General features: G+C 38.0%; 1 protein-coding gene across 2 annotated transcripts in view; it reads left to right on the forward strand.

The window, feature by feature from the left end:
- SATB2 (SATB homeobox 2) overlaps window positions 1-24,468 on the forward strand; it is a 211,497-nt gene that overhangs the window by 82,657 nt on the left and 104,372 nt on the right. For both annotated transcript variants that reach the window (XM_011974555.1, XM_011974554.1), the window contains 3 exons: window positions 11,107-11,233; window positions 12,408-12,531; window positions 24,215-24,317. In XM_011974555.1, the coding sequence (XP_011829945.1) occupies window positions 11,107-11,233; window positions 12,408-12,531; window positions 24,215-24,317 (354 nt within the window). The remainder of the gene's footprint in view (window positions 1-11,106; window positions 11,234-12,407; window positions 12,532-24,214; window positions 24,318-24,468) is intronic.

A 24,468-nucleotide genomic window follows, 5' to 3' on the forward strand; every position in this document is an offset into this window, starting at 1 on the left:
TCCTTCCTTCCTTCCTTCCTTCCTTCCTTCCTTCCTTCCTTCCTTCCTTATCTCTGAGCCTCTACCATCTGCCAGGCACCGAGTTATCTGTGGAACTTACAGTCTGGTGAAGAATAAAGGTGCCAAATATTTTTAAGTGCAGAGGCTCTCTGGGATCATTTGTAACAGGGCAGGTGGTCCCTGATGCCTTCTCTGATTGCGGACACTCCTACAGATGGCAAAATGGAGGTTCAAAGAGAGTAAGTGGCCCCAGTCAGTAAGCTCGGACAAATTTCCTATTCTAGGGTCTTTGGACTATATCAGATGACTTGCCGTGTCAGCAGGTGACATTTTAGAAGATCCAAGTTTTTGCTTCTTTAAGTAAAGGGAACTTTCCCTTAAAAACATCCTAAAAAATGTAATGCTTACCTCTTTTATGTTGACTTACAATTCATTAATGCCAACATATGTTTATACAGCACTTTATAATTTTCAGTGCACTGTAACTCATGTTATTTTATTGTAATTACCATCTTGTGAGTCAGGCAGGGGAGTTTGTTTGTTTCTTGTTTTAGCTTTTAACTCCCCATTTTATAGAAGAGAAAATAGGGGCCCAGAGAGGGTAAGCGAGTTATCCACAGATGCAGAGCTGCATCCAACAGAGGGCAGATCCAGGATCTGGGATCTGTTGATTGCCAGGCTGTTGCTTTTCAAACAAAGGTGGGTATGCGACATACACACACACACAGTGTTTTAGGCATCCTCATTTTATGGGGCTGTAGCCAGAGTTGTTAGAACAAGTTAAATTGACATGACCTTTGCCTTTTGGTGGTTTATAGTCTAAATATGTTAAAAGAAAAATGTTTCAAGTTTATTAATATACAAGAAACTATTTTTTTTTTCCTGGGTATTGTCTATTCAGCCTATGCCAAGTCCTTCACACTTAAAAGGAAATAAAACACAGTTACAGTGCACCTTAGCCCTACTTTCCTACTTATATGTCATAATGTTCCTCTTTCTCTTCAACAGTAATGAGATTTGCCAGTGAATTGAGGAATTGAAGGAAAAAAAAAAAGGAATCTGGGAATTTTGGTTTTCTGCTCTTTTGAGGAGAATTAGTGGATTAATCTAGATGCTCCCAGTTCTTGCTTTTTACTGGGCACCCTAGGCAGTGAGGTCCAAATTTGGCTTATCACCAGCATCTCCTGGGATCTACCCCTGGAGCTTTTGTTTCAGAAGCCAGGATGAGGCTCATGACTGCTCTACAGATGAACTTGGAACCCATTTACTTCATCTGACCACTCCAGACACCACAGTTCTTACTAATCTGCAAATTCCTGGGAATGAAGAGAATAACAACCCATTTGTGACCTCTTCTACCCTCCAGAATTATCTCTGTGTAATCCAGCTGCCACAGGGTAACTAGACGTGCAAGGGGAATAGCTTCTAACTCTACCACAGTTCCGTTGCCCATCAATTTATATGGCATATTTCTGACATTGCTGAATATTTTTTTGGGCTCAAATAGGGCATTGTCATTATTTATCACCATGTATGTTGTGGCTGTAAGTCTACTTTTGATTCAATTAGAGAAACATTTGCCTACTGAGAGAACACCTCCTGTATTGGACTCTTGGCTTTTCTTTTGGTCATTAAAATGGTAGTGGCATATTTTAAAATTTGGTTTGCAGCCTTTAAATATGACATTTCCAAAGAATGTAAATCAAGGAATATCTTTAAATGTAAAACATCTGAAACCATGTGTATTATTAGGTTTAATAGAGTGTATATGAAAATGTCCCTGATATGTATATGAGCATCGAAAGTAAAATTTATTAAAATATTCTTAAGGGAACAAAAACAAACCCCCCAAATCTTCATACCAAAAGTAGTTGCCACTTCTACCAGTTACAGCCGTAGTTGCTTCTATGTATTGTAGTTTCTTAGCAAATTACCGTGAAATCAGGTTAGTTGGAACATGAATAAAAATGTACAACAAAAATGAATATACATTTGCCTTCATATTATTAATATATGGCAATGTTTTCTTTGATAATCCACATGCCATCATAATATTGCCCTTAAGATTAGGTGTTACGTAACCCTAAATTGCAGGAAACACAATATGCCTGGAGGATAATTCTAGAATATATAACTGGGAGAGTGCAATTGATAGAGAGTTTCCAGGGGTATTGAACCCAGAGATGGAGTACTTGGAAAGCCAGGTCCTCAGGAAAACCTACTGCAACATTTTAGTTCCCATCTAAAAAGAACATAATTAATTAGGATGTGAAATATGTGAGGCAACTGTATTCTTAGACCTTCAGTGGGTCCCTAGAGGATGCAGAAACACTGGCTAAACATAAGTTATGAATAGCATCTGCTAGAATGTAGCAAAGTATGTTTAAAAGAGTATACTTTTTCCCTTGTGTCTTTGATTATTGAAGATATTTTTGGGGGGACAAATACTAGGGGGAAGTCTCTTTATGCAAATGTATTTCTGAATATAAAGGAGGAAAAAAGAGAGAAGCTTGTGTTACCTGCCAAAATTAGTTTTTAAATTTAAAATTCTTTTAGAAAATTATTAAACTTAGAACAACAATAAGAAAATATGTACTGGATGAAATAGTTTTTAACCAGTGACATAAGTTTAGAACCAACCCCAAATAATTTCTCATCACACTTTTCTTTCTCATTTGTCTTATTCCTCCATGTAATAGTTTTAAATGGCACTGTTATGAAATAAATAAATAAACACCAACCACATTTTTTTTTCATATCCTGACCAATATTTTGGCTGTTTTACAGAAATGGAATTCTGAAAATTAAATAAAGATTTCTGAAATGCTAACTTCAGAAAGTTTTATTTAATTTGTGGAATAATTTTGTTCTCTCCCTCTCCATTTTTTTTCAATAAGATCTTTATTAATTTAGTCTAGTTACTTAGTGCTTATATTAAATAATCTAATAAAAGTCAGGGTTGTAACATAACATTTCCCAAATGTAAAGCAGCATCTATTACATGAGACAAAATCTTTATGCCGCAAAATTGTAAAAGCCATGTATAGAATTACAAGGCACCAAATGGTACTGTATATATTTCTAAAATAGAACATTTCTGCAGTGTAAGGGGGTAGTCAGCTCAAAAAAAAAACAAAGTGACAGCTGTATCACTATAGTTTATTCAGAAAGTACTCTAAAATTAATTTTGATTTTTAAATAATAATCTTGATAACTTCCTCTGAAAGATAGAAATATGATTTAAATATAAAGGTTAGTATTTTTAAAGAGTAAAAACTACTTTCTTTGTGTTTGTCAGCGTTACCGGAATTCTTGCAAATAGAGAAGTTATCTGTGGGGATGGGAAACAGTCCGTTGTGTGTGTGTGTGCGCATACACTTGCATCTCTCGATTTTTAGATCAATTCATATGACAGTATATCTTCAGTGTTTATTTTGAATCATTGAATTATTTATTTTTGTCTGGCGTTTCCTTTTGTATTGTTATAAATGCAGGATTAAATCCATTGTAGACTCCCAGACAAGTATGTGGTGAGGTTTCATTAATTTGTGTAAGTTATAAAGGCACTTGAATAATGTAAGATGACTCAAAAAGGCTGTTTCATTTTCCACTTACTTTTACCCCAATGCAAGCCATTTGAAATATATATAGAGAGAGTCCTTAAAATCAAAGCAGAAGGTGTAGAAGAGTTAGGTTTATTCCAATAAGTTGTATTGGGGTACTGCTAAACTATACATTAAAAAGGAAAATATGTGTACTTCAAAAACCATTTTTGTTTTGCCTTTTTTTCTTTTTTCTTATTGAAAAGTCATTCTCACCACAGGTTTAGCAATAATAACTAAAATCTATGTCTTTTTGCTGCTACAATTTGGTGATATACCACAGTCAGGCCACAGGTTAGAAACACAGGCTGAATTATTATATACTGCTGGGTAGTGATTTCCCGTGAACTGATTTATGAATAAATAATTCTATGTTCTTATTATATAGGATAGACAGTTTTTAATTTCTTTAACAAAGCATAGCTGAACAACAGAAAATTATATGCTATAGCATAAGAATACAATCACTCTGAGGAGGATAAACAGATGCAATCAATGTCATGAGTTCGCCTATTTTTACAAGGAGCCTCATCAGCAGTTGGTATTGTGGAAATAATACCGAGAACCAGAAGCCCCAAGGCTTAGTTCTTCTAAGGCTGGGGTTTTTATTGACACTCTTTTGCGGAGATCTTTTCCAGGGAGTTATGAGATATACAAACACCAGCTTTTTGATATTAAAGCTAATGTCTCATTTTTTTCTCAGCCTGAGTTTTCATTTTGCTTTAAAAACTAATGTTAAAATGCACCTGGAATAAAAGAAAATTATCCATCCAGCTGAATTATAAGAATACTGCTGCTATCTTGCTGGGTTGCTTATATCTGTTTCACAGATTGGTTTGTGGGCTTTATTGTGCAGTATACCAAATCTATATCTATTTTATCAGCATCTATCTACATACCACTGCAAACTGTGAGAATTGTTCTCATGTACTTCACAGGCGGCCTATTGTAGGCCTTCATGAAGTAAATATTTCTCACATTTGAGGTACAGGGGTAAAAGCTATCATCTTGGTTTATTTTAGGAGTGGTTTCTCTTAGCTATGTGTTTAGCAATAATACGCTTCTCTGCTCAATTGTGAGCTCCATAATTACAGGGACAGTATATATTGAGGTTATCTTTGCATCTTAGTGACTTGTGCTGGAGACACACAAGAAAAAATTGTTGAATGAATGCTTCATGCTTAATACAAACCCTTCTAATGGCCCATTGATTATATTGTGTTATCACATTTTATTTTATTCTCAGACGTGATTGACTTTCTAAAAGCTTGAATCAAATATTGATCAACTATAATGTGTATTATCACCACTCTTTTGTTTTTATATAATTAGAGGCAAATAATATTAAAAATATGAATTATGCATTTTCTGAGAATAGTAACTGTTTTCTTTGAGATAAATACCAAAAACATATGAACACAAACAACTATTGATATTTCTTTTGGTGAAATGTCAGCTCTTTAACTCTGGGAGAATACTGCATTGAGAAAATAAAAAACTGGTTTCCATTATTGCATCTTTTTAATTTTAGACAAAAATTGCCTCCAGTCCCAATCTAATTTTATATCACTAATGGGAAATTTACCTACAATTGCATTTTGTTATTTGGTCTGTACACATTACACATTGAGTGGATTGGTACTCTATATTTTAGTGAACAGATTTGTCTGGATATAAACAGTTTTATTTATACTGTGCTCAATTCAATCATGTTAACATTTGTATGAATTTCAACCCCAAAATAAAGGCCCATAATTTGTGACTCAAAGACCTTGAAACAGCATCTGTAATAGTCTTCAACACCAAGCATTTTCTAAATGTTTGCAGATGATAAATTCCTTGTAAATAATAAAGATGATTGGAAAACAGTGTTTATGTCTCAAATGGCGCTGTTGTGGGAAACTGTTTTTTCCAGAGAAGTCCCAAGTGTAACTGGCTCTTCAGTCTTCTGTGCCTGTGATGTCACCTGTTTGCTCATTGGTCTCACTTATTCCTTGGTTTAACATTAAATGTCCAGACACTGCCTAATGTGTAACTGTGGATGCACTCTGGCCCTCCTCTCCAGGGGCCCATTGTGTCGTTGGGCACTTGAACGTGGATACATCCTCAGGGCAGAGGTAGCAGAGCTGAGCAGAAAGGATATTGGTCCAGTAGTTCAAAAACTTGCAAAATGAAGCCTAGGTTTTAGTCCTGGTTTTCATCCACTTAGGTCCTTGAAAAGTCATTCTCCTTGGATCTTCAGCCTACTTCCAGGTAGAATGCTGAGTCCAGGCTGTTTTCATAAGGATAAACTAATGGTTATATAAAACGCTGTGCAAACTGTAAAGTAATGTGAAGGGATATTGTGATTAAATAAGTTTCTTATAAAATATACAGACCAAACAAGAATATTTATTGTACAGTGTTATAGAGAAAGGATTACTTCAGGTGGGTTATCAGGGTTGGAATTATTTGCATGGCAGAATTTCAAGAATAATATAGACAATTTCTAGAAGTGAATATTGGGGGTCAGTACTCTAGACAGAGTGAGAATGTGATAAATTTTCAGACAAACAATGGAAATTGCCACACATTTCGCATCTCCTATGTGCCTGGCTGAACTCAAGGGTGTGTGTGTGCATGCACATGCATGAAATATTTCCTAATTTAATCATCACTGGTTTTTCTCATTTTTCAGATTGGGGTTACAAAACTTACTCATAGAATGTGAATGTTGGGAGTAACATCTGTATGCTTTAGTTATGCCGTTATTATTGGCATTTCTCTAGTGCTGCAATATTAGCCTCAGTGGCCACATGACTTGTTCTTTCTTCTTTGTCCTTGTTCACTACAATGGGAGTGATTAGTGGGGTCTGCATCCCTCCTTAGAAGCCAGGAAGAGGCTGTTATAATTGTAACTAGACATACCTACCTGAATTATTTCAGTTCTTTTTTTTCCCCTTGGAATGCGTGCCATTTTTAATCTACTTGCAGTCCAGTACCAGTTGAGCATCTCAAATCTGAAAATCCGAAATATGAAATGTTACAAAATCTGAGATCTTTTGAGTGTCAACATGATGCTCAAAGGAAATGCTCATTCAAGCATTTCAGATTTTAGATTTTTGGATTTGGGATGCTTATCTGGTAGGTATAATGCAACTATTTCAAAATCTGAAAAAATCAGAAATATGAATTGCTTCTGGTTCTCGAAGGATTTTGGATAAGGAATCTTCAACCTGTATAAATTAATCTCTCTGGAAGCTTTGCTTTATTGTTGTTATGTCTACACTAAGAAACTTACAAAGATCTATTTTCCCTTAAGTTTTATGGAGCACTTATTATGTAGCAGTCCCAGTGCTAGACTCTCCTGTTCATGTAAAGTCTCATGATAACCCTAAAGGGTAGGCATTGTTCTTATCCCCATTTTACAGATATGGAAATGGACACATGGAAAGACTAAACAATTTGCCAAGGTGACACCTTGACTAAACTAGGTGACAAGCAGAGGAAGCTGGGTGTAAACTCACCTTTGACTCTAGACCTTACTCCTAACCTCTGACCTATACAGTGTGCTACTGAGTCAGGCATTCATGGCCTCCCGAAACTTGGAACCAGTCTTTTCTTCTAGTTTGCCTCTCACTTGAGCCAGTGTGATAACAAGAAGAATGAGAGCCTGGTCTTTGAAGTGAATCTGAGCTCTGCTACTTGCTAGTAATATTACCTAGGCTAGTTAAGATAACCCATCCCTTCTGAATCTCCATGTCCTCATGGAGGGAGTTGAAACTAGATATTCATGGGTAAAGAACTGATAGAGAAATTGGAGGTACACCTATACTAGGTTTGGTGGTGCAGAAAATAAGAGACTGAGGGAACAGAGAGATTGTCATAGTGTTTTTGTTTTAAAGTAGGGGAGGGCTAGGTGCAGTGGCTCATGCCTGTACTCCTAGCACTTTGAGAGGCTGAGGTGGGTAGATTGCTTGAGCCCAGGAGTTCGAGACCAGTCTGGCCAACATGGTGCAACCCTGTCTCTATAAAAATACAAAAATTAGTCAGGTGTGGTGGCACATACCTGTAATCCCAACTACTCGGGAGGCTGAGGTGAGAGGTTGGCTTGAGGCTGGGGGACAGAGGTTGCAGTGAGCTGAGATCTCACCACTACACTTCAGCTTGGGTGACAGAGCCAGACCCTGTGTCAGAAAAAAAAAAAAAAAAAAGTAGGGGAAATCTCAATCTACTTATAGGTCAAAGGAAAGAAGTCACTGAGGAGCAGGGATGGAAGAAATGAATGGGGAAGTGGTGGGAATAGAAAATGGGACATATTGATGTATACTCCTCCTTTGTGATTTAAAACAAAAGTCTTTTATAGACACATGACTGAAAGCTAATATGATAAAAAATCTTTTGAGTCAATATATTTTGAAATAAACTGACTATATAAGACACATTAAAAAGGTCAAAAGGATGACTAAATTGTTGAGATTAAATTACATTCAGGCTCTTTACTAATTTTTACGTTTAATGTGCACCATATTCTTGTAAGATCGGTACTTTTATTGTTCCAATTTACAGATGAGAGGATTGAGGTATGGAGAATTTTAAGTAACTTGCTAGGGTTACATAATTAGTAGGTGGCAGAGCCAGGATGTGAACAGAGGCAATTTAACTTGGAAGCCTGCATTCTTAGTCACTATGGTATACTGCTTCCCAATTTGATTTCCTCAATTAACACTTGACTACTATTCCAAGTAATATTTTTGTCTATTTTATATCAGGGAAGGAGGACTGTTCTAAGGAATGATTTTCCAAAGAGGATTAATACAGTGCATTAGACAGAGATCCTGTTTGGAGGAAAGGCTCATTAAGCCTCATTAAGAGTTACTCCAAGCCCCTACCTGGCTGGAGCAGAGTGGGCTTCCAGACATAGCTCTCCAGCAGATCTTGTGCCTGCAGACCCTGGTAAATAGCTGAGCAGAGACCATGACTTCTAGGACTAGAAGGTTAGTTAATAAGGTGCAAAAAAGGAAAAGCATACACTTCCCATTGCCTGGGAGAATAGCATGTGCCAACAGCTCTCTTCCAAGATCTAGAAACCAACCTGTAGCAGCTGCTCTATGTGGAGGTATTAAGTGTTGTTAAAACACCTGTGTGTGTCTAATTCTAGCCCAAACAAGTCGTCTTCCAGCTCATCGGGGGAGGGGGTAAGAATTTACCTATATGGAGATTCTATTTCCAGTAGAATAAGTTATTATATCCTGTAGATATTTCTCTCCCTCCCCTCTCTAAAAAATCGAAGTATAATTTACATACAAAAATGTATGGATGTTAAGTGATTAGTCTGATAAATTTTGACAATTTGTATAACCATGCAACACCATGCCAAACAAGAAAATCCTCATATGTTCCTGTCTATGCAGTGCCCCTTTCTGTCCCTCTGACTTCTATCCCCATTAGATTAGTCTTGCCTGTTCTTATATTTCGTATAAATGAAATTATACAGATATATTCTGTTGTGTCTGGCTGTAGTGTGGTGTGTATTCTTACAATGGAATACTTCTTTACAATAAAAAAGAATCAACTACTGACACCACAACAGCTTGAATGAATCTCCTGTGGAGTTATGCATTGAAGCTTGTAGGGTCCTTTTTGTTATATTACTTGCATAGTCTTAGTAACCAAAATGACCCACAAAATCTGCTTCTTTTACTTGCCTATCATAGTGCACAGTTGTCAACTTCATTCCCCGCCCCATTCTCTCATATATTATCTGTGTGACTTTAGAACACAGCCAATTTATATTCAACTTATGGGTGATCATGATAATGACTTTTGAAAGGAATTTAAAATTGTAGAATGATTTTTTTTAAAAGGAAATATGTTAGACATGTTACATGGTTTCTTTTTGGTATTTGCAAATGTCAGGAGTAAAAGAAGCAAGGAAGCAGACCCACTCTCTCGTGGGTGGCTGTCCAGTGGGCCCTGGATGTTCATTTCATGACTACTACATGCTGCGTGCTGTGCACTTTTCATTGTCATGAGAGAGAATGTTAAGAAAACTATCCCTGCAAGAAAACAGCTTTTCTTGGCAAGTGAAGTATGACTTAAGGAGCCAGAACTGGAGACATACGGTACTATGAATGAGAGCTGTGTTACTTTATTGGATCTGAGTCCAGGCACTATTTATACTGCAGCATATTCAGCACCAGATTGTTAAATCTTAATACTGAAACAGTGTATCATTTTAATATTTTTGTTCTGTTTATTCCCTGTTTTCAAGCATTATGTCAAGCATTGCGCATTCATTTGTTTCATCTTGGACAGGACGTGCCCTGACCAGAAAGTTCATTTCCTATTGTAGGAGTTTTGCCCCGTAGCTATCATTTTGTGAAGCTTTTAAACGTTCACTTGGGTACACAGGTGTTCTCTCTTTGATGACAATATATGTTTTTAAAGAACAGTGTGGTTGGACTCACCTGTATTGTCAAAAATAAAAATGCTGTTTTCCTTTGATCACTAAAGTATCACTGCTTTTTCTGTGTGGCAATTTCTGACATCCTGGAGACCATGGGATTTTTCATTGCATACAAATAAAATTTTTGTTACCGTGTGTCATATGTGAAATGGGTTTCTCTATTTTTCTTCATCAATGTTATGTGTGCCCTGTGTCCCAGATAAAACGGGCCTATCTTATGAATAAGTTAGCATTTTCACCATATGTTGCTGAAACCATCCCATGAATCTTCCTCTAACAAGGGTATTCCTAAAATTGCTGCTCTATGTAGCCCCAGCTTAGAAAGGATTTTTATTATTTCTTCATTGTTATGCATGTTTACCATATGCAGCAGGAAATCCACGGGGAAAAAGTACTATTGTCACTGTCTAAAGAGCTGAGGAATTAAAAAAAGAGGAAGTTGAGGGCATCTTTGCTGTTTCTGATCTGTGGTCAGTCACCGTGGTATTGCATTTGGCCTGGGAAAGCAGCCCCACTGCCTGCTGAAACGCAGACATGGGAGCGAACTCTGACTGCTTCATGAGCTCCAAATGCTGTTCGCACTGGGAATCGCACCACAGTCAGGATGTAACTGCGTGCTGAGCCCACACACAGGAATTTTCTTGTACAATTCAAAACTGAATCTTATATTTACTTAAGGCTTAGTTTTTTTTTTTTTTTTTTTTTTGTCTATGAAATCAGCAGTCCTGTATATTTAGCATCAGCCTTAAGTTAGAATGTGAAACAATTCTGGGGGGAAGGAAGTATCCGTATGGTTTTCTAAGTAATTTAAGAAACAGGAAAACATAAAAGAACTGATTGTCTGTGATTAAACCTCATTCTTTCCTTCCCATCTTCCTGTATAGTTAACTAACTCAATTGTCAGCCAGAAAGAAATAGCTTATTGCTCTGGGTTGTAAAATATCTGAGTGGGCCTTGGATGTTGATGATTGAATGACCTTCTTAACATTGAACAAACAATGGGAAGGTTTAATAAATAGCAGATATGTGTTTATTATGTTTTTCTTCCCTGTGCAGGAATAATCAAGCTGGGAAGGTGGAACCCTCTCCCCCTCAGTTATGTGACAGATGCACCCGACGCGACAGTGGCCGACATGCTACAAGATGTCTATCATGTTGTGACGTTGAAAATCCAATTACAAAGGTGGGTGTTTCTGAACATCTGCTTTTCCTTACTCTCAGAGCTGTTCCGTCAATCATAGATTCACTGCAAAGATTAGCATGTCCTGTCTTTATTAATTTCTGGACATTGGACAAAATGAAAAGAAGGAGAGAGAAGGAGAGAAGAAGAAGGAGGGCCCTTCCCCAGGTGTCTTTATAGTCACATTCCAATTACTTTATGCTTTGTTTTCAGAAGCAGTGAAGTGGTAACCTAGGGGCAGCTTGACAAATCATTAAAAATCTATAGCCCTTAGGAGGAACTTTACACAGTCCCTTACTCAATGGGTCCTTTAGGCCTGGTTAAATGTGTAGCACATAGTATTTGAAGAATAAACACCTCTGCTGTTTTCAGATTTGTGTTATGAGGGGAGAGTTTTGTTCTTGTAGGAGGTTTAGCAAGAATGTCCTGACATAGGAGACCTTTTTCTTCCCTTTCCGAGGCCACATCAAACAAACAAACAAAAAAAAAACACTTTGTGGCCTGTAGAGATTCTGGGGATGATTTCTTTATTTTTTCAAATATGGCATCCAGAACAAGATATCCCTCTAAAGAACTGGAGGTTCTTTGCAGTCTTTTATTGTAAAGTGCCTGCTAGGTGTGATTAAGGAGCGTTGTCCTTTAGTGTAAGTGTTTTGGATCTCCCCCTTTTCGGGAATTTATACTTTAAAAATGGACTCCTGGCATCCCCATCTGTGTCTATGAATGGGTGAGGATAGAGGTTCAGAAAGTAACTCTGAGCCATTCTGTGAGGGTGAGGGTGGGCCTTCCAACTGCAAATCTGACGGGGAATGCTTGTTTACAGTTAACCTTAGGCATGCTCAGTAATTACATTTGTATTGGGGAAGTTTATAAGCACACTGCCATGCCATTTCCATCAACACATTGGAAAAATCATATTTTATAAAAATAGCATTTCTTGTATCAGAAGTGACTAGTTTTCTTGGATGAGTGGGAGGACAAACTTAAAAGAGACCCTTTGGGCTCTAGCAAAGTCTTGGAGAAGCAGTTTTACTTCCCTTCCTTCACTTAGACCCCATTCTTCAGCATTTCTTCTGAAGCTCCCACAAGACCCAAGAATAGCTGCTGCGCTGTCTCCTCCTCGATCAGGGGCCCTGGGTAAGGTGTGTGTATTGTTCATTCTTGCTCTGTTTTGCAGTTGTTCAAAGTTGGAAGACTTGCCTGCGGAGCAGTGGAACCATGCCACAGTCCGCAATGCCTTAAAGGAACTGCTCAAAGAGATGAACCAGAGCACATTAGCCAAAGAATGCCCTCTCTCCCAGGTCAGTATCTTCAGGTGGGGGTCTGGGAAACAGAAGAAGCCATTGGTAGACTCTCCGGCAGTGGGGTTCCTTCTTCTTAAACAACTGTCTTCTCTTTTATTTGTAGACTTACACTGCATTTGAGGTGTAAAAGATTATGTTGCTTCTGGTTGTAGAATTGAAGTTATAACTTATTGGCCGGGCACAGGGTAGCTCATGACTGCAGTCCCAGCACTTTGGGAGGCTGAGGCAGGCTGATTGCTTGAGCTCAGGAGTTCGAAACCAGCCTGGGCAACATGGCGAAACCCCATCTCTACAAAGAATACGAAAATTAGCTGGGTGCGGTGGCATGTGCCTATAGTCCCAGCTACTTGGGAGGCTGAGGTGGGAGAATTGCTTGAGACTGGGTGGGAGAGATTGCAGTGAGCCAAGATCACACCACTCTAGCCTGGGTGACAGAGTGAGACCCTGGATCTCAAAAAAAAAAAAAAAAAAAAAAAATAGCATTTATTGAGACTTTAGGGTAAGGAGAGACTATTAAAACATTTTATGTATACAGGCTGGGCATGGTGGCTCACACCTGTAATCCCAGCACTTTGGGAGGCTGAGGACAGAGGATTCCTTGAGCCCTGGAGTTCAAGACCAGCCTGGGTAACATAGCGAGATAGCGAGACCCTGTCTCAAAAAAAAAAAAAAAAAAGGAAAATAAATGTTTTACATATACAGTCATTAACTTCTCACGTATTTCATCGGATATAGGGACCAGTGTCTCCATTTTATAGATCAAGAAATAGGAGCTTAGAGAAGCACTTACATTCACTGCCTAAGCATACTAGCTGGCTAAGTGGTAGGTTGAGATGCTACTTCCCACAGCCCCCTTTCAAAGTGGATGCTCCAGATTGTTGTTTTACTTGGTCAGCTGGATGAGTCAGCCATGCTAAACCGGTCTATGCATGATTTATTGGACCTTTTGCCAGTCTGGTGTAGAGAGATGATCTTTACATCATATGCATTTGTAGCGGTTTTGTAGTGAATTCACCACAAGAAAATGCATCTTGAGGAAAAGTGATACTCCATTTTTCAGGGAACGTACCATACACTAATACAAGCCATGAAAATGAGATTGAGAGGATCAAAAGAAGAGCAGTGGAGGAAAGGGCTGCCTTTTCCATTTCTGTTCATGAGCTGGGACCCCATTTTTTTCTATGGTTGAGATAATATTTTGATAATGGTGGATTAGGGCTGCTGTAGAAATGAACACAGGTTGACAAATTATTCAAAGCTTTGAATGGAAATCTGTTTCCTGGTGTGAGCTGCTACACATGATTTAAGACAATGTCTGTTAAGTTCAAGGGAAAATGATGAGAAACCTATTACAGAAACTTGGTGTGCCATGAGCTTTGTTCCAGGGTAAGGGAGTCTCTGAAAGATAGGAAGGCTATTGGTTAAGAGCATGTATCCTGGAATCAGAGCTGGATTCATGTCCTGGTTGACAAGCCTCTATAACCTTACCTTTATGAGCCCCCCTTGTTTGGTTAGTAAAACTGAGTAGTAATGGTTCTGAGTTATATAAAGAGGATTAAATGATTGGAAATTACATAAAATGCGTGGCCTAATGCGTAGCATGCAGTGATGCACCATAAACAGTATCAGCTATTATTATTGAGATATTATGTGAACTGAATGTGTGTGTGTGTGTGTGTGTCTGTCTGTCTGTCTTTGAGGGTGTTTTGGAATTTGGATCCTCTGAAGCAAAGTATACTATTAATATTTTTGCTTCCAAAAAAAATCAAGAAGTCATGTATAGGCAGCTAGATAGAAAAGGACATTATTCTGATCTTATGTTTAGGACTTTTCATGCAGGCCATTTTAAAACCTACCTGTAGATATGTATGTAGATGTTAAAGCCTTGTTGCATACAAAGTTATAAAATGCATATTTTGATTATGTTGGTGATACAGAGGAACTGGCTAAAGAACGAGTTAGGAAAAGCTGTCAATAATTTTTCCCAAATTTCACAATCATTCACAATTAATTTTCTCTTGCATTCACATGGAAGTCAAAATGGGCTTTGCCTGAAAGTGTACAAGCCTCTAACTTGATATTACCAATTCGGAAATTTATCCAGGGCTTCTGAGGTACGTGGAAGTTTAGTCCAAACTGTTGTATCATGACAATCATGTTTGGTTATGATTACAAATATGACCTAGAGAGGCAACATGAGTGAGGAGAATCCAGATCAGGACCTGAGAGCCCTGGGCTCTAATCTCAGTTCTTTTATGGCAGATATGTGATCCTGGGCAAGTCCATTCACTTCTCAGAGCCTCATTAAACTCTTCTATAAGCTGGGCATCATTGTATTTACATGTTTCATGTAATTCGGGGGGTTGTCTTGTGATGTTCAAATGAGATCATCTTTACTCCTATTATAAAAACTCTTTCCCCCTCCACTGTCTGCTCTCATGGTTTGCCCACTTAGTTGCCTGACCTAAACAGTTCCTTCTCCTTCACCCTTCTGTTTGATCCTATGGGTTCCATCACTTCTCCATCTAAAATCTTTTTCCCTTGTACCACTGCTTTGTTCATTCTTTCATCACCTGTCATCTAAAATATTTCAGGTTTTCTTGCCTCATGACTTTTCTCCTGCCACCTGATTCTCCTGTGTTCCTTGTTTGTAATTCCCCAGTCACTCCCCCTACCCACACTATAGGAAGTACAGACTCCATAGCATAAGGACCATCAAGATGACACTGTTCAGCCTTATATTTCACTAGAGCTGCCTTCTTCCCTCTTCCTGCACTCATCCTATATCGAGAACAGATTAAATTAATTATTTTGAAATGTTTACCATTGCTCAAAATATCTCTTGAGAGTGGGAGCAACCTAACTAGTATAGCATTACAAATCTAACAAAGCCACCTTCTGTATTATCTTAAAAATTGATGCCGAGTTTATATTCTTGTCCATATACCTGTTTTGCTGTTTTTTGTTTTTGTTTTTTTGAGATGGAATCTCATTCTGTCGCCAGGGCTAAAGTTCAGTGGCGTGATCTCAGCTCAGTGCAACCTCCGCCTCCCTGTTCAAGCGATTCTCCTGAGTCAGTCTCCTGAGTAGCTGGGACCATAGGTGCCCGCCACCACGCCTGGCTAATTTTTTGTATTTTTAGTAGAGACACGATTTCACCGTGTTAGCCAGAATGGTCTCAATCTTCTGACCTTGTGATCTACCTGCCTCAGGCTCCTAAAGTTTTGGGATTACAGGCGTGAGCCACCGTGCCCAGCCTCTGTGTTTTAAATATTTTTTAAATGCCATAAAATCATTTTGCTTGTTAAGTTAGGAATCTCCTTCTCTCCACATGAGACTGGTTCTTCAGGGAGATGTACCTTATTAATCTCTGGCTTTCGAAGCCCCTGCACACAATCCTGGTGACTCTAGAGTCCTTCAGTTTGACATTTGCTTGCCTTTGCATACATGATTTCACCTGGCTAGAATGCACTACTCTTTTCTACTTGATGAAATTATCTTTCAGATTCCAGCTGGGAAGTCACTGCTAGTGAAGTGCCTCAACCTCCTGGTTGAAGTAGTTGCTACTTCTCCTCTTAGTAGCCTTTGTAAATACCCCATCACAGCACTTATCTCAGCCTGTTGTCATTGTTACCTGTCAATTTCCATCACTAAATGAACTGTCCACAATAACAAGGGCCATCTCTTATTGATCTTTGTGTCCACAGCATTCAGCATAATGTATATTTTGTATGTAGCTATTACTATAATGCAGGAGTTTAACCTTTTAGCAGGATAATTCTTTGTGGTGGGGGCTGCCCTGTGCATTGCAGCATCCCTGTCCATTACCCACTAGATGCCACTAGCATGCCACTATACCCCTTCCCCCAGTTGTGACGACCAAAATGTCTCCAGATGTTGCCAAAGGTCCCAAGACAGGAGCAATACCACTCTCAGTCAACCAGTTCTCTGATGTGCTTAATGAATTAAGTTTAAAAATGTTTAAGAAAGTGTAGTTTTATTAGTATGTAAAGTTAAAGTTTTATTGTTATTACAGTGTTCTTGGCAGCTCCAAAACATTTTGAACCAGAAACAGTGAATAGAATAATTTGGTGATTGATGCCCAGCACATTTCAGTTAAACAGGGGCTCATTTCTATTGTTTATATTTGGGGGAGATTTGATTTAGGCTTCTGATATGTTGTGTGATTATGGAAAATCTCACTGGGGTAGCTCGTTTCAGCTAGCATGGATATGTAATGTGGACCGTGGCATTCATCCTACGGCCATTATCCTTAAACATTCCAGATTATTCACTTAAATTGCATAGCTAGATTGTAATTTAGTGTGGAGATAAGCACGCCCATTTTGTTGGTGGTTGTCACAGAACAGATGCATGCAGTTTTTGTAGTTCAGCCTATGTAAAGTGAAACAGAATGTATTTTTGTTCTAAGCAAGGTGAAACAGTAATTCAGCAGTATATTTCCACCGGCATTCCTGGTGTCCTGATTAAGAATCAGGTACTTTGCGATGGATTGGGGATACAACAGTGAATCTGAGGGAGGAACTAAAATCCTTTCAATATAGGAAGAAGAGAGTGAGGCATCCAGTACTATTCACCTTAGGTGAGAAAGGTGGCTTGTTGGGTTTTTCAAAAATAGACTCAACTCATGAGTAAAAGATTCCTGTTATTGAAATAATTTTTCCTTATTACCTTAAAAGCCAAACCATTTTAGGTGATTCTTCACTTGAGTTTGGCAATTACATAAGGGAATGATTCAGTGGATAGTTCATACTTTATTGAACACCCCAGTAGTCTGCAGTTCAAAAGAGCAGCCTTGAAGGCAGAAGAAGGGTATGGAGAAGTCCGTAAAAGTGCAACAATTGTAGCCTGAGGTATATATATTTAAAACAGGGAAGTAATGATTTAGCCGTTCTCTGTCTGGCCAGATGCTTGGAAAGTACAGATTGTGGTTGTGTGTCTGCATATTTATTTTTGATTTCACCTTTCAAAGTGTGTTTAAGTGCTGGCACCTCTTCCTTTCCCTCCAATGTCTCTGTGAGTAACCACTCGCAGCCTCTTTCCTCTGCCACTGGCTGTCCTGAGCATCCTAATTTAGCAGACCTTAGGCGTAGTCCTCCCTTATTAAATAGTCCTTAGCTGTTCCAATTTGAAAACATTATGATTGCATCTTTCTGTGGCTTACTTATTCTTACTTGAGGAAGAGTTGAAAGACCTAAGGTCGGCTTTTGATTGCAAAACCCCAGGTGCTCAGGGTTTTGACCTATTTAAATAAGTAAGGTACCAGTACCCGCCTTGTGCATCTCATAGGCGATCTTGATGTTCAAATGGGATAACTAAAGAGATAGTCTTGTTAACTGAAAATTGTGGATTTTTTTTTTTTTTCTTTTTGAGACGGAGTCTCGCTGTGTTGCCCAGGCTGGAGTACAGTGGCATGATCTCAGCTCACTGCAGCCTCTGCCTCCCGGGCTGAAGCAATTCTCCCCCCCTCAGCCTCCCAAGTAGCTGGCATTACAGGTGAGCGCCACCATGCCCGCCTAATTTTTGTGTTTTTAGTAGAGATGAGGTTTCACCACGTTAGCCAGGCTAGTCTTGAACTCCTGACCCCAAGTGACCCTCCAGCCTCGGCCTCCCAAAGTGCTGGGATTATAGGCATGAGCCACTGCACCCAGCCTGAAAATTGTGATGAAAAGAACAATTTGCAAGTGCATGCAACTTCCAATGTGCTCCACTCCTACACATGTTCTCTGTGACTCTAGACATGTTAAAATATTTTTTTATGGTAAAATATACATAACATGCAGTTTTCCATTCTAAACATTTTTAAGCTTACAATTGAGTAGCATTAATTACATTTACAGTGTTGTACAACCATCACCCCTGTCTCTTTCCAGAACTTTTTCATCACTCCAAATGGAAAGTCTAACCTTTAAGCAACAATTCCCTATTCACCTCTCATTCTGACCCCGTAGCCTCTATTCTGTATTCTGCCTGTGTGAATTTGCCTATTCTACCTACCTTGTGTAAGTGGAATCATAGAACATTTATTTTCTGCTGATTTATTTTACTTAGCATGTAGACATGTTTTTGAAGCAGCTCTGTCCCATGGTGCTGGTTGAGACTTTGTTGCTAAATATTTGAGGAACAAAATGACTGACTAAAGTTATTGAACTGCAAAGAAGTTACTAGATTTCCAGTGTGACAATGGTGTGGCACTCATATAGTGTGCCTTTAGAAATAGATTGTAGGATAATTATTTCTGTCATCCTAAGCAAGCCTTACCCATTTGGACTTAACTCATATGTACAACATGCCAAAACAGTTGAGCAGTGAAATCAAGCAGCCAATTTGGTCAGCAGAAAAAAAAAAATTGAGCATGTGCTCATCATATATAGTGACTGATCAACTGCATGGACCAGAATCATGTTAACCAGTTGTCAATTGTCCGTTTAATTTAACCTAAGTTCATGTATATAGTGGGGATACATCATGTCTCGTGTCAACCAGTTGCCAGCTGTCTGTTTTAGTTATTTTTGTGTGAGGTTGTTTTAGTTTGTGTCCCAACCTCATGAACTCATGTTGAAGAAGGTTCACAAATGACAGCTTGAAAATAATTCCTAACCAGGGGATTGCAGTGACCATAAGAAATGATTGCACAGTGGGGAGAAAGATGACATTTGTTGATTCCACATCTTGTGCTAGGCCTTTTACACAAATCATCTCACAGAATCCTTACACTCTCTGATGCAGGAGACAATATCCCAGTCATAGGTGAGAGTGCTGACGTTAGACAAGCAAGCCATTCAGCAACAGCTTAGGGGAAGAGCTCTCAAATGTAGTGTTTTCATACTCCGAAGTTCAGAGGAAGTGTTTCTTTCCCTTAAAATGGCAACAGTTTTCAATTCTGATGTTATAGCTCAGAAGTGGGGATAGAGAGGGATAGTAGAAGGCTGCCAAATGACATTAAATGAATTTTTTTCATGACAAAATAATTCCTCCAAATCAGTTTTTTTCCCTTTACCTAATTGAAGTATCATTATATTCTCATGTTTAATATGTTATTTAGCATATTACCAAGCAGATTGAAAAGGCCAAAAATGAGCAAAGAATGCACACATCACTCATTGCCTGTCTTTGCTCTCTCCTTCATGCAGACATAGAAGAGGAGGCTAGGGGATGCCACTCCTCCACCCCCAAACAGGGGATTCTCACTGACAGAAAATGTAATTCTTCACATTGGTTTAAAAATATTCTTCTTCATAGCAAGTGTATTATGTGTTTTCAGTTTAGCTACTCTTAGTACCACACTGCTCTTCAAACAAATAAATCCCACCAAGCCAAGCAGAATGTAGTGAAGGATATCCAGTTATTTTATCTTTTCTTTTATTTTGGGAAAAGGGGATGCTCAGATCTCTGTTTTTCTAAATGTATCGTACAAATCATTTTAACCTGTGTTTATTACTTTGCTTTTTCCTATTAAGTTTTAAATTCCCTTTAGATTCCATAGTTTTCTTTGATTCTAAACTTCTTAATTAACTTATATAGGGGGCCTGAGATCACAAACTTCATGTTTTCCTTTTTTTTTTTTATTTTTTATTTTTTGCTGTTGTTACCTTGTTTTTTGTTTTGTCTAAAGTACTGGTTGCAGCATCAGCTGTTGATCTTGTGGTCGCTGATGGAGGTGGTGGTGAATGTTTCCTTCTATTCATTTGTTAGTCTGCCTTCTTAAAAGACCCATGAAATACTGGTCCACTAACAGAGTGTCTTCATGGTGCCTCCCAGTGCTATTCGACTATGGGAAAGATGCTTTTCATTCTGAGCTGCTGGGGCCTCAGTTTGAAAATGGAACCATACTTATAATCATATATGACATCTATTCTCTGGGCTAGTTGAAAAACAAATAAGTGAGTTAAAAATTTGTTTCAGGAACCTAAAAGAAAATTTATTTTTAGACAGATCAATCTAGCTATCATAAGTATTTAAATAACAATATTATAAAATTTATTCTCTTGTAGTTTGGCTTACAGCAAATTCAAGTCTGCCTAGTAAACTTTGGAATAAGTAAAGAAAAATCTAATATAGTTTGATTTCTTAAATACCTTATTTTTAAAAAATTCCAGATATTAATGGCAAACTAAATGTCAAATTGACTACAAATAAGGACACCTAGATTTTATGTCCCATCCAAAAATCTTTGTACTTAAAATTTCATAATTAACTAGAAAGAAGTCAGAAATTTTCAAGTTTCTGTAGTTGGAAAGACATTTTAACCCTTTTAATTTATCTTAGAATATAATATTATTCATAAAATAGCTTTGTCTGCGGCCACTGTTTATGTGGTGGTTTGTGACTGTGTCTCAGTATCTGAGTGGGGACTGCCTCAGTTACCCATTATACATGTACCCTCATCCATTCTTTTTCACAGCCCAGCACCGTGCAAAGCGATACATACTTAGTGAATGCAAAATCATGTTAATATTGGCCTTAGTAAATCATAGTTCCTCGGTTTAAGTGTTAAAAATAGCAATACACATATTTTCTGGGTTATTTGTATTAGTATTGCTTTGTATAAACAGGGATACTCGAGTTGGTAGCATTCTGGATTGAAAAAGTTGACTCAGATCTTGTTCTTTTATCAAAAAGATGTGGATTCTAAAAGTCCAACTGTATGGTTGCTTTAGAATGATTGGAAAACAAAAAAGAGCAACATGAACTGCAAAATTATACATATTTTAAAAGGAAAAAATTGAATGAGATCTTTTTCGGCAAGGTGGTAGGTGGGAAAGATTTTAATTATTACTCATCCCATTCTGCATCAACTGTATCTTATCAGGTTTATGATGCTGTTGATTGTAAGATGGATCTCTATTTCAGTGATGTTCAGGTATAAAAAGTGGATGAAATATGGTAAATACAGATTCTCTGTGTCCCAGGATCTTTGGAGAACATTGTTTCCTGTAGAGTAATAGCACATGCTGGGTTCATGTTAGCCCCTTTCAACTTCACATATCATTAATTAAGTTTTGATGTTCTAGATATTTAATGGACACTAACATCGAGATGTGTAGTATGTGTCCAGAGCATGCTAGTGAAGCCTAGAGATTTAGATTCAGATTATGGGAATTTAACAGTCTAATTTAGGGTTAAAAAATATTCATGAAACTGGAATAATCAGACATAACATGGCCTTGCTTTTAAAATATTCCCAAGGTATTTTCTTATCTTCTGATTTTAAAGTCTTCTGAGGATGGACTATAACGATTCTTATCATTAAAAACTATTTTGGGTATTAGCTCTGTATAAAGGCCTGCAGGGAATTGACATGGATCAAATGTGTCATAAACTCAAACAGACTTTTCTGGTGATTAAAGATTCTCATCTAGGAAATTTGTTCGCTACTTATTATTATTGTTTTTGTTTGTTTGTTTGTTTTTTGCCCAGTTCATAGTTCAAACCTGTTTATGTTTTTGTTCTGTAATCAGTAGAGGTAACAACTTACTTATGATTATCTGGGACAGAAAACAAATCTGATTCAGTCAGGGTAGCCCACATCCCCTTTATAAATGAGTTGTGTGAAATACAAGACCCGCTGATGGAGCCAGTAGGAGGCCAGATATTCATTTCCTTGCCACTCTGCCTTGTGCAGGGTCAATTGAAGATACAGCAGGAGGAAGGAAGAACAAAGTAAAGAGGGTAGAGAGTGAGGGGAATTTGGATTATCTGGGGCCAAAGCAATGCAGGCTTCTGGGCTTGTGGCCTCCTATTATGGGCCAGGAAAAATTGAGAAACGGTGCCAGTAATTAGACACTGTTCGTTTTAGTCCACTTCCTAGGCCATTTGGCAATACAGAGTTTAACTCTGACTCCTGCCATGGCTATGTATCCTATGCCTTTCCAGAGGATAAATTCATACAAACAAGATAGAGAGATGACAAGTACATTTGTGATTATTCACATACACCAGTGTGGCTGATGCATCTATTATTAAGCTACTTTCATGTTAAAAAAATTTATTATTATGACATTTCAGTTTGGCACTTTTAAATTTCATCTCTGTCCCTTTTCCTGTGTTAAATTTCAGTGACTCAGATATCCCACATCAGAACTATGTGAGACACGAGGTAGAAAAAAAAAATGAAACAGACATAGTCACTGTCCTCAAGGGTCTCACAGTCTAGGAACAGAGAGAATCTCAGCCCAGAGCGGGAGCTAGCTCAGCTGGTTAGGGAAGAGTCGTACTTGGTCGTTAATAGCACAAAGCCCGAAGCCTGCCTCTGGGAAATTAGGATTCCAGTGGTCATCCTATAAGGCAGCAGACAAGGCCCCATAGGTTCTGTGATACACTCCCATGATACTAACTCTTTGGGTTCCCATTGCTGTGTTCAGACCTTCAGATGAAAAGAGTTATCCTTACTATCTCCCCTTAGAGAAAGGAATTGTCATGGATAGGTCAGCAACTGGGGAGGGCTAACCATCTGCGAAAGAGGTTTCTGTGAATTGAATTAGGAACCCCCTCCCCCACCAGTACTGCATTAGTGATTAAAAAAGAGGAGTCTGATGTTTCAAATGGGAGTCTATGAAGGCCTGTCTGCTGGCATTTTAACCTCCTGTTAAATAACTTGATTTATTGTTACCCTTTTTATCTCTACTGCTTTGTAGAAATGTCATTAGAAGTTCTAAGATTTCTCTGAACTGTTCTATGTCTGGAGCTAACTTTTTTTGAGAAAGATGAGATTTCAAGGCAAGATATAAAACCTTACACAGGTCATTTGGATCTCTTGAATTGTTTATGCCCAGGACAAAATAAAAATAAGAAATAAAATCTGGGTATAAAACATACACAGTCAGTTCAGGTATACGTTTACATCTGTCACAAATGTTGGCCCAAACATACTGTATTAACTACAAACATATCTCTGTAGGAAGTTCAATTCAAGGTGTGCAATTATAATTTTAACTTTTCAGTGCTATGTCAGGCTATGCTCCCCTTCTCTTTTAACCCCAATTATTAATACAAACAAATCAGCTGAGCAGTAGGGCTGAGGAGGATGAGAGCAAGGAAGAATCATGCACTTAAGCACTCAGAAAGTTTGAGCTTTGGTTCATTTTTGATTGAAACACAGTACAAGTGTTACGTTTAGTTTCCCTTGCTCTAAAATAGCACTGTTAATTTTTTCATTTGGTGAATTTTCACACAAGTTCTAATCACACGTTTCTATAAATTATATTAATTTAACTTATTTCCCTAAATGTTGTTCTGCAGTGTGTAGCACGGATGTTCTCAGATTCTTGGCTGTGTAAGCTTGTTGCAGTTGGAAGCGGAACAGAAACATCTGAAAGGCATTATTTGGATTACGGATGCTGGAGCATCTGATCTCACCTTTTGCTCTGGTTCCTAAATCACAACTGTTCTTCCTCTTTGCATTTAATCTGCATGTTCTGTCCCCTCCATTGTTGACATTGCCCCAGGGTTGACTTTTTGGAGAAGGCACTATCATTGTTTTAATTAAAGGGATGGAAAATTCAGGTAATCGTGTTTGATGTTAATAGTTCAGTTTACAGGAGAGTGACTGTTTTAAGTTTAAAAGAAAAGAGGTTAGTGCAGGTTATAAAGTGCTGTTTCTTGTCCCTAAAAAGAAGTAGTCATATTTTGAAAAAATAACTATAATTTTTTTTTTCAGAGTATGATTTCATCCATTGTAAATAGCACATATTATGCCAATGTGTCAGCAACCAAGTGCCAGGAGTTTGGGAGATGGTATAAAAAGTACAAGAAGATTAAAGGTAAACTGACTTTTTTGTTTGTAAAGCCTGTTTTCAGTTTCTGAGGTTCATGAGTTGTTGATTGTTTGGAGTTTATGCTCATTTTAGATATAATTTATCTAATTTTTTACAAAGGTGAGATCTTTAATATTCCTGTCATGAGATCCAAATT

This window comes from Mandrillus leucophaeus, unplaced genomic scaffold (assembly GCF_000951045.1).
Source record: "Mandrillus leucophaeus isolate KB7577 unplaced genomic scaffold, Mleu.le_1.0 Scaffold146, whole genome shotgun sequence".
Classification (NCBI taxonomy): Eukaryota; Metazoa; Chordata; class Mammalia; order Primates; family Cercopithecidae; genus Mandrillus; species Mandrillus leucophaeus.